Source organism: Nicotiana tabacum, chromosome 16, assembly GCF_000715075.1.
Source record: "Nicotiana tabacum cultivar K326 chromosome 16, ASM71507v2, whole genome shotgun sequence".
In the NCBI taxonomy this organism is placed as follows: Eukaryota; Viridiplantae; Streptophyta; class Magnoliopsida; order Solanales; family Solanaceae; genus Nicotiana; species Nicotiana tabacum.
The window spans coordinates 85700037-85711650 of NC_134095.1; the positions used below are offsets into that span (position 1 = coordinate 85700037).

Below are 11614 nucleotides of genomic sequence, written 5' to 3' on the forward strand. Positions count from 1 at the left end.
TTGTGTCAATTTGGTAAAGCAAAGGGATAAAGAAAAGGAAAAATGAAAGTTTTCGGCTAACTGGGGAAAATTAAAAATTCGAAGTATTAGGAGGAAAGAATATTCGCAAAGTTCTTTCAAGTAAAGAGAAAATAAGTGTGTCAATCGAATGATGTATTCCTCCTATTTATAAGAGATATAAATCCCCCAAGCACGAAACCCAAGAGTCGCCAATCGAATCTGTTCAGGAACGAAACGTTTCAATTCCCTGGGAACGTATGTCATAATGGCAGCAACCACGAACAACGTTTCAATCCAAACGACGTTTTGGTTTCGAAACAGTCGCAACGGTCCAAGGATATCGAAAGGGCGTCGTTACCTTACTTGAGCCTAAGGATCATACCCAAAGGGTAGGTAGTCAGATTTCTCTCAGATATGTAACAATCATAGTCCGTCTGCTGGCCCGATAAGGGACGACCCCGGCAAATGAAGGGACTAACTGTATTGGTCAAAATCTAACCGCTACGGTCGATCCAACCGACATCCCGTCCAAGCGGCGAGACAAAGAAAACGACATGGTTTGCTCCAAATCCCGTACTCACAATATCCACCAAGTCAAAAAACAACGCTCTGGGGGCGACGAAGGCTGTCACGCCCCGAACTTGGGCCTGGACGTAATACGACACTCGGTGCCTGATTATATGTGACCGAGCGAACCAACTGGCTGGCTGAATCCACATGTGGTATCATAACATACTGAATGCGGAAGATAAACTAACACATGCTGATATACTGAAAGTCTAGATGATATAAATTAAAGTGCGGCAATACTAATACAATTCTGAAACATATTTGTAGCCAACATAGCTTAATATAAAAAGTCTGAGACTCTGTCTAACTATTACTCTAGTCTATGAAGCCTCTATTGAAGTACTGAAAACACTGACTATCTGTAAATACTTAAAGGTTGTAAAGTAATGATAATGCCCCGAAAGAACTAGGGATCACCAAATAGCTGGTACGAGAATCCTAGCGCTCTGCGTTGTCGACCTGTAAATCATTACCTGCATTGTGAGATGCAGGCCCCAGGCAAAAAGGGGCATCAATACATTTGAATTGTACTGATATGTAAAGCAACTGAAAGAAAGAATTATAAATGCTGAAACTGAAACTACGCCGATAACTGAGAATTTATAATTGATAACAGAAATGATAACTATTCAAACTGAAACTGAAATGATAACCGATAACTGATAACTGAACTGATAACTGATAACTGAACGGTAACTAATAATTGAACTAAAAGGAAGTAAGGATATGAATACTCCCTCTTCTGAATGATGAACAACCTGTTTATTTGAATATTAAACTGCGGCCTCAGGCCCAATATATATATGTGCACAAGCTGCGGCCTCGGGCCCAAGTATACGTATACATAACTGCAACCTCAGGCCCAAACATGAATAAAGCATAAACTGCGGCCTCAGGCCCAAATACAAGTGTTCAACATTCAGGGATTTAAAATCAGGAACTGAGAATCATACTGCAATATATGATAGTGAAATACTGAATCACATTGAGTTACATAATACTGGAATACTGGATCACACTGAGTTACATAATACTGGAATACTGAATAGGACTAGACTGAGACATGTATTCTTGAACTGATTATGAACACTGAAACTTCAACTATTTATAGCATATTGAGTAATCTATACTAAGACTCGGGGGCATCAAACCCAAGTCTATATTGAATATGCACTGAGCTCACAACGTTCAATATGAAAGTCATGAACGAGTTATGAAGCTAGAGAATAGAAGCTTTACAACTATTCAAGGAACTAGGCTTAACTATATTTTTGAGGCAATTGATACGTCGTAAAAGAAACGTAGTGTAGAGAGAATCATTAATATTCCCAAACATAGAGAGTTTGTCTCACATACCTTAACTTCCTTCTCTTGAGCATAATACAACATTCGCCAACCCTTTCAACTTTAATCTATATCAATACAATTCAAATGGATTCCAAATTAGCAACAATACCCATGTTTTGGTCACTTAGGCATTTTATCAAACACTTGGTGAGTATAAAGCTTCATAATCCCTATTAATGGTGTTCCTAAACCCAATAACCCATTCTCTTGCTCTTGGATAAATTCTAAAGTCTCAAATGGTTATAATCAATATTATTCTTTATCGCCCATAAGGTAAACAACACCCTTAACTAATAAAGTTCCATTAAATAAACATCTTTCAATCTCTATAATAGTTGTTTAATCAAATTTGGAACTTATGGTTTCCAATCATCATACCAAAAGTTCCAATACTTATTCATGCTCATATTCCCTTAATAAATCTACACATGAAAGTATAAGGGTGTAGGATTACCTTTTTGGAAGAAATCTTGCAAAACCCTCCTTTGAGTTCTTGAAGAAATCCCTTGAAGATCTAAGTATTTTATGTGTAGATTTCATCAATACTAGTATATAAATGATGGAATTCACACAAAGATAATGGGGATTACTTACCTTGAAGATGGGAGGGGTTGGAGGTCTTGAGAGGGTAGAGAAAAACCCTAAAATTCATCCAAATGAAGTGGGGCAAATAACCCCCGAAGGTTTTATATCAAAATAGGGTCGGGTTGACAAAAAAATGAAGATTTGCACAGCCGCGACGCATGGGGCGACGCATGGCTACTAAACTGACTATATACTGAAATACATGGATATTGTAATTTAAGGTCTGAATGAGAAGGTTAGATACCTTCGGCATTTCTCCAAAATACCTACTAGTTAACCGAGCATAACACTAGCTCCATAGGGCATAATAATACGTATAACATGATACATATACATGAACACTTGTCTGTTATGGATACGTAAATTCTGAACTAACGTGGATATATGAATATTGAACTGCCACAAATAACCGAGTACTGAACTAACGTGATCACTGAACTCACATCAATATTTGAGTACTAAGCTGGCATGAATATCTGAGTACTGGACTGACATGAGTATATGAGTACTGAACTAACTTGAATGTTCTAATCATGAGATCTGAATACCGGAAACACAAATGTCGTGACATGAGATTTGAATACTGGAAACTTGAATGTTATAAATGACACGTGAAATACTGGTGTACAACTGCTAATTATGGTGGAAATTCTAACTCATAAGCTACTTACCCGATCCTTTATAGGATCCTATATGGGCTGATGTATCTGGGATTGAGCTTTCCTTTCTTCCCAAATCTTATAACACCTTTCATAGGCGACTTTTAGAAATACCCAATCATCAACTTGAAACTCTAAGTCTCTATGTTTCATGTTCGAATAGGACTTTTGGCGGCTCTGAGTTTTCTTCAAACGCTCTTGAATCAACTTAACTTTCTCCATTGCCTGATAGACTAAATTTGGTCCCAACAATTCCTCTTCACCAACTTTGAACCAACCAACTGGCGATCTACACCTTCGCCCATACAGAGTCTCTCACAGTTCTATCTTGCTACTAGAAGGGTAGGTGTTATTATTAGCAAGGTCAATGAGAGGTATGTGATCATCCCAATTACTTTTAACATTAAGGACATATCCTCAACTATTTGAATAATGCGCTCTGCCTGGCCATCTTTCTGAGGACGAAAAACTTGTGCCTAATCCTTTCTGAAAGGACTTCTAAAAGTTCATTTTAACTGAGCACCACAATCCGAAATGACGGACAACGGAGTCCCATACATCAGATGATTTCCTGAATGTACAACTTGGTATAATCTTCTACTGAATCTATAGTTTTTTTTCCTGGGAAGAAGCGTGCTGACTTGGTAAGTCGATTTATGATCATCCAATCAAATCATGCTTTTAAAATGAGCAAGATAGTCCCGTTATAAATTTTCATATTTACCATTTCCACTCAAAAGTATGTGTATTCTGTGATGAAAACACTAGACTTTCTACTGCTCGACTTTCACTTGCTAGCAATTCAGACAATCGACCATAAAGTCTGCGACGTTCTTTTTCATGTCGTTCAACCAATAAATCTCCTTGGTGATGATGTATGTTTGGGGAACCTGGATGGAAAGAATACCAGGAATTATGGGATTCTAACATGATCTTCCCTCTTTAAGTCCATCTATATTTGGAATACACAATCTGTCTTGGTACCTCAAAGTACCATCATCTTCAGAATCCGAAAGCCAAACTCTTTGCTTGGCTAAGCGGTGAACTTATTTTACCATAGTTCTCTTGTCTACCTCAATCATGAATTACACTTCCCACACTTGATTATTTTCTTAAGCACTTCCTGAAAACACTTATAGTATTGTTGTGAGCTAAGTCACTGACCACTACTCGGAATATTAGAGTCTCGTGCAATGGCACTGCCCTCGTAATACATAACTGGGCATGATTTTATAGCTTATCTGTGATCACTTTATCATCAATAACTAAGCTCGGTGGTCATTCTACTCACTTTGTATTTCTTACACATTCTAGACATATTCCTTGTGGTAATTATACAATTTTCCCTCATTACCGAACTGATTTTCTTTTTCATATCCATGCTAACTATTCGGGTTTCAAATCTCTAACTGGACTTATTAAAAATTTTCACATCATCCCTTAGACCAAAGATCTTATATTTGCGAATCCTTCTCTTTTTGTTGGGATCCGATAACTTTCCTTATTTTCTGCAATTTCTTGCACTCTACGTCAATGACGACTCATCTTCCAACTTACTTCTGAGCTAGAAAAACTAAATTATTTACATATAGGAAAGTTGATGTATCCACAACTATCATACACCATCTTAATAATTTAACTCTACTCACACTATCAATCTTGGAAAAACCACATTTCGATAATTCCTAAAGTCTATTCTTCTATCGCTTGCTCTTTCACTACTAGCTATTTTTTTTCCACTGTCACTGTACTTCAGGTTTAACTTAAACTTCATGGGTTCTAACACATATTCGATATTTTTACTGTCATCCACTCGCTGGAGTTAACCTGACTAAGTGAATCAAATCTTACCTCTACTAGCTCTGCTGAAATTGCTAATTCACTATATTTAGTCAAAACTAACTTACTATTCTTTTACTAACCACCCGCTAGCATCATGTTTTCTTGCTCTGATTTGAATAACTAAAGTGAATCATAAGGTTTATCCTAACTTCCCTCATTATCTGACCATATTCTTTTGTCGTACCCTATCATTCTTTTGAACTATGCACATGGATCACACTTAGAGAAATTTCATCTGTCTTAAATAAAATTGGAATATCTAACCCCAAACTTTCTATACACTTCAAATTCACTACAGACTATAAACCTCCGTCCTAACACATAGTCACATCATGTGAAGTGGAACTGTCATATATTTTATCTCACAATAATAGCCACTTCGTATACAAATTCACTGACATGGTACTTTCTAGTTCTGATTTGAATAAATCTAAACAACTTAAAATCATTCCTTAAAATTCAATGTCTCCTGCTCTTGGTTCTCATGTCGTACATTATATTATTCTTAGCTATATTTCCCTTAGGCTCTTTTCTGCCCAAAACAATAGTGATCAATTCTATGCCTGCTGCGGTTGAATTCTTAACCGGTTACACCGTGAGGTCTGACATACGGATACATTGCCATACACATCTGATAATTACTTCATGCACCATCTGGTGAGTCTTGGGTCTTAATACCTAAAACATGAGAAGATTTTGCTATAATCACTGTTACTTACATTTTCTTTTAGAACCCGTAGGCATCACAGTATACTCCCAGGTCTTTAGAAATTTTGATACACTAAAAAATGGAGGTCTGGTAACTGAATAATAAATAACTAGCATACTGAATAACCATAAACCTGCTAACTGAAAGACTGTATGACTGGTAACTGAGGTAAACTGATAACCATAAGACATGATAACTACTTTTGTACTTTCTGATAAGGTTATGCTCTAAATCTATAATACTATCCATTGCATCCCACTTTTAACATCCTTTAAAGTCTCATATTTACCAACCTGTACTCCATGATTATACCCCAATAGGCAATTATCCTCTCTAGGACCTTTCATTTCTCTTGCGCGTCGCTTGGGACTCCAATACGTTTGGAATTCGATAAGAAGAAAAGGTTACCTTTTGCTATAAGCTTCATGGCACCATCTAGAATAGAAAGAAATCAGACAATCCTGGATGTCTTGGTAGTTAACCATTTATATGAGTGGCCGACACACACTTATAAAGGAAACTCCACTAGACACGACTTCATAGACTCCCTAGGACACTTGAACCTAGTACTCTGATACCAAGCTTTGTCACGCCCCGAACCTGGTCCTGGACGTAACACGACACTCGGTGCCTGACTACATGTGACCGAGCGAACCAACTGGCTGGCTGAATCCACATATGGTATCATAACATACTGAATGCGAAAGATAAACTAATACATGCTGATATACTGAAAGTCTGGATGATATAAATCAAAGTGCGGCAATACTAATACAATTCTGAAACATATTTGTAGCCAACATAGCTTAATATGAAAAATCTGAGACTCTGTCTAACTATTACTCTAGCCTATGAAGCCTCTATTGAAGTACTGAAAACACTGACTATCTGTAAATACTGAAAGGTTGTAAAGTAATGATAATGCCCCGAAATAATTGGGGATCACCAAATAGCTGGTACGAGAATCCTAGCGCTCTGCGTCGTCGACTTGTAAATCATTACCTGCATTGTGAGATGCAGGCCTCGGGCAAAAAGGGACATCAGTACATTTGAATTGTACTGGTATGTAAAGCAACTGAAAGAAAGAATTATAAATGCTGAAACTGAAAATACGCTGATAACTGAGAATTTATAATTGATAACTGAAATAATAACTATTCAAACTGAAACTGAAATGATAACCGATAACTGGTAATTGAACTGATAACTGATAACTGAAAGGTAGCTAATAATTAAATTGAAATGAAGTAAGGATATGAATACCCCTCTTCTGAATGATGAACAACCTGTTTATCTGAATATTAAACTGCAGCCTCAGGCCTAATATATATATATATATGTGCACAAGCTGCGGCCTCGGGCCCAAGTATACGTATACATAACTGCTATCGTAGGTCCAAAATGCATAAAGCATAAACTGCAGCCTCAGGCCCAAATACAAGTGTTCAACATTCAGGGATTTTAAATCAGGAACTGAGAATCATACTGCAATATATGATAGTCAAATACTGAATCACATTGAGTTACATAATACTGGAATACTGGATCACACCGAGTTACATAATACTGGAATACTGAATAGGACTAGACTGAGACATATATTCTTGAACTGATTATGAACACTGAAACTTCAACTGTTTATGGCATACTAAGTAATCCATACTAAGACTCGGGGGCATCAAACCCAAGTCTATATTGAATACGCACTGAGCTCACAACGTTTAGAATGAAAGTCATGAACGAGTTATGAAGCTAGAGAATAGAAGCTCTACAATTATTCAAGGAACTAGGCTTAACTATATTTTTGAGGTAATTGATACGTCTTAAAAGAAACGTAGTGTAGGGAGAATCATTAATATTACCAAACATAGAGAGTTAGCCTCACATACCTTAACTTCCTTCTCTTGAGCATAATACAACATTCGCCAACCCTTTCAACTTTAATCTATATCTATACAATTCAAAGGAATTCCAAATTAGCAACAATACCCATGTTTTGGTCACTTAGGCATTTTATCAAACACTTGGTGAGTATAAAGCTTCATAATCTCTGTTAATGGTGTTCCTAAACCCAATAACCCATTCTCTTACTCTTGGATAAATTCTAAAGTTTCAAATGGTTATAATCAATATTATTCTTTATCATCCATAAGGTAAACAACACCCTTAACTAATAAAGTTCCATTAAATAAACATCTTTCAATCTCTATAATAGTTGTTTAATCAAATTGGGAACTTATAGTTTCCAATCACCATACCAAAAGTTCCAATACTTATTCATACTCATATTCCCTTAATAAATCCATACATGAAAGTATAAGGGTGTAGGATTACCTTTTTGGAAGAAATCTTGCAAAACCCTCCTTTGAGTTCTTGAAGAAATCCCTTGAAGATCTAAGTATTTTATGTGTAGATTTCATCAATACTAGTGTATAAATGATGGAATTCACACCAAGATAATGGGGATTACTTACCTTGAAGATGGGAGGGGTTGGAGGTCTAGAGAGGGTAGAGGAAAACCCTAAAATTCATCCAAATGAAGTGGGGCAAATAACCCCCGAAGGTTTTATATCAAAATAGGGTCGGGTTGACAAAAAAACGAAGATTTGCACAGTCGCGGCGCATGGGGCGTCGTGATAATGAAAAATGTGTTTAGAAACGAAATTTGGAGGTGCTCTGTTAATTTACACAGCCCCGCCGCATGGGGCGGTGCATGGGGCACTGTGGTAGTGTAAAATTGTGTGTTACTTTTGGTAATTTGGTCATAACTTCTGGTAGGAGTGTCCAAATGACGAACGGTTTGAAGCGTTAGAAACTAGACTCAAAGATATTTCATTTTATAGGTTGTGCATCACATAAAACCTTATATAAATGTAGATATTCCCGTCCAAAATATAGTCTTATGCGTGCTCATTTAGAATTTTAGTCTATCATGTAATTTTCCAACTTGGCTTAGACTTAGGTCTTTTCTTAGACCCCAAATCACTTATGATATGCCTCGTATACTTATTATCATAACCAATTGATAACCACCACATTAATACTCAATTAATTCATCCACAACTGATTCAAATTTACGGGGTGTTACAAAGGCGGACGTACTATGAAAGTGTATCGAACCAAGCACATAGCAAAGATTCCATAACTATATATATGGGGGGAAAACCTTCTGGAAAGGGGACTTCTTCTCTTTCTCTTTCCTCTCCTCTGTAACCTTCATAGTAGAAGGAAGAAAAAAACAATCTCCAAGGGAATATGTAAAATGGTTTTCTCCACCGATTAATGGGAGGCAAATGAAAAGCATCAATAAGATTGATCACCTTTATTTTGTCTTATGCATTATTTTCTAATTCGTTTATAGATCTGGAGTTTATTACGTTTGACTAAGATTTACCTCTTCATCTTCTTTAATTGATTTAATAAAAAAAGTTTCAATATCTTTTGGATCAAACAAGTATATCTTAAGATATAAATAAGAGTAAAAAAATAAAAAAAACTTTCGTATTTAACATATTCTCAAGGGGCGTATAAAAGAGAAACATGACAAATAATTCGAGATGGAGAAAGTACTGTACAAATTTTCTTACGCTGACAATATAAATATCCAATATTTCACTCTTGAACTATCTTTATATTTATTCTTCAGAAATAATGTGTCGAGGGTGCAAAATGGAAATAATGCTAGCTAAATACCTTGCGAGCGCAATAAGATGACGAACCATTTGGAGAAATCCCATAAAGAGGAGCTCTCTCTTCAAAGTTGTTGTTCAAGTGGGGTTGAAAAGGAGAGTCAGCATCACCTGCCCAAATTCAAGGGCGTACACATAAATTTTTATAAACGGTATCAAAATTTATAAAAGAACTAAAATATAACTTTGATTATCATACTTTTAAATAAAAAATAACTTTAGTCTATTAGTTTTGTTGAGTCTTAAGTTAGAAAATATCATCACAAAGGCTCTCTCAAATATTTGCAAAAGAAAAATGTGTTAGTTGAGGTTTGAATCTTGACCTTTTAGAGACACAATTTATGTTAAATGATGTTATTTTTTTGTACTTATCCATTTTCATACATGTATAATAAAATTTTCCGACGAAGCGGTGTCGCGTGACACCACTTTGATAAGCGTGCATCCGGCCCTGCCTTGCTCAACAACAATAAGATAAAAAGGATACTTAAGAGTACCAAAAAGTAAAAGAAATATAAAAAGGAAAATCGAGCAATATACTATCAATGTTTCTACAAGAGATTCTAGTGTAGTAGTAACACATGGAGCACGTTCTTTAAGGTATATTGACAAACTTCTATGATATATATAAAATCTCCTCTCGTCCTGTCCATTTACCAAGAAATTCATTTATTCACATAAGGATGTGGTTTAATTCAGCTGATACAACCAAGGAGTTATTCGAAGCAGGCAGTTACTTAATGAAACAATCAAAGGTGTGTACAAGTTAGCCAAATGCGGATTTTATAAATAAAGTTCTCATTTAATTGCTTTAAACAATTATCAAATAATCACTTGATCACAAACATTTAAATAATCTAACCCATAATTAAGGACTTGTCACAAATTGATGTTTTTCTAGTAGTGACCTGTTTCTTCTGGTGGAGTATTCAGTCTCACCCATTCGTCAACAATATCCTTCCGCCTCCTGTAAAATTACCCAATATTTCACATAAATACATTTACATGAAAAATACTACTCCTATTATGCATTCAGAGGGGGGAAAATTAGAAGTTTTAAGAAGAAGGAAAGAAACCTGATAAGTAGTTTAACAAGTCTTCTTACTTCATTTGATGAATGCTTCCGCAGTCTATTTACATGTCTTCCAACATCTGTTATCTTCAAAACAAACAAACTTTTAGATAATTAATTAAGAGAAAATGCTAGTTCAAATTAATTAATACCATCTTCGATTACCTCAAGAACCTTGAAACTAATGTCCATTTCAGCAAGAGTTTGGAGCAGTTCAACCAAGCAATTCTCAGACTGAAATTCCACGGACTTGAAACTTATCAAAAAACAAATGAAAATCCAAAAATAAAAATTAAAAGGAAAACCTGATTTGGGTATTCCAAAAGCTTCTTGATTCTGATGATTTTGGTCTCTAAATCTTCATAATTGCCAGCAGAATTACAATTCTTACACAAAAGCGGAGCATTGAGCTTCTCAACAATGGCGTCTCTTCGGCTGAGAAGCTCGTTTTCATGATCACGAATGGCTACAGAAATGGCTGTGTCAATAAATGTCCACAAGTCCACACTTGAATTCTCCAACATTAAACGGAATTCATCTAATTCCATGTTTACACAACTATGTGGAATTCTTAGTCCAAGTAGGAAAATGTCTCTCTTATGAATTACTGACGGTATATATAATTTAAAATTATATTGGAAGAAAAAAAAACAGGGCAGAACAGAGAGAGAGAAGGCAGAGTTTGGGACAGAGTGAAATGGGAATACAATGGGGACAAGAGTCAATGGTATGGTTTTAAGTGCTAAGTTAAAGTGTTTTTGTAGCTTTGGAACACATTCTATGTTTTTGTCGTTATTGTTTTATACTTTGGAAATGGCGTTGGTTGCTACCCCATTTATATTGTTTGTAGCCTTCTTTGGTTAGCTTCTACCGTGATATATTTATTAGCTAAGAATTTACCGTGGGCACACTCATTAAGAAAATATTAAATTCTTGTCTAATTGGTTCATAATAAGTGATCAATTCTATATAAATGGACACTTATTTTGGACTAAAATAAAAAAGCAAATTGGCCACTTATTATGGACCGGAAGGAGTAATATTTGGAATTTTTTCATTCCTATACACTATTGAAAACTTTATTACCCTAAATGTTCATGTTTAATAAATTTTATTGACAAAATATATACATTCCACCTTA

The 11614-nt window shown here is 35.6% G+C and overlaps 1 protein-coding gene across 9 annotated transcripts; it reads right to left on the reverse strand.

The window, feature by feature from the left end:
• Positions 1-804: 804 nt before the first annotated feature.
• On the reverse strand, positions 805-11256 carry LOC107813466 (putative mediator of RNA polymerase II transcription subunit 26c). 9 transcript variants are annotated; one of them, XR_012700143.1, is made up of 8 exons: positions 10779-11256; positions 10639-10707; positions 10478-10560; positions 10310-10368; positions 9406-9512; positions 8047-8106; positions 7602-7663; positions 6653-6787 (listed from the first exon to the last, which is right to left on the reverse strand). XR_012700143.1 is itself a non-coding variant. In XM_075233023.1 (7 exons), exons 1-7 carry the CDS (start codon positions 11019-11021, stop codon positions 7658-7660), a joined length of 627 nt encoding a protein of 208 aa, XP_075089124.1. In that variant the 5' UTR covers positions 11022-11256; the 3' UTR covers positions 6651-7657. The 9 variants fall into 9 exon arrangements, 6 of the variants coding, with proteins under 6 accessions (XP_075089126.1, XP_075089125.1, XP_075089122.1 ...); XM_075233023.1 differs by having other exon boundaries at positions 6651-7663; XR_012700142.1 differs by having other exon boundaries at positions 7602-8106.
• Positions 11257-11614: the final 358 nt, after the last annotated feature.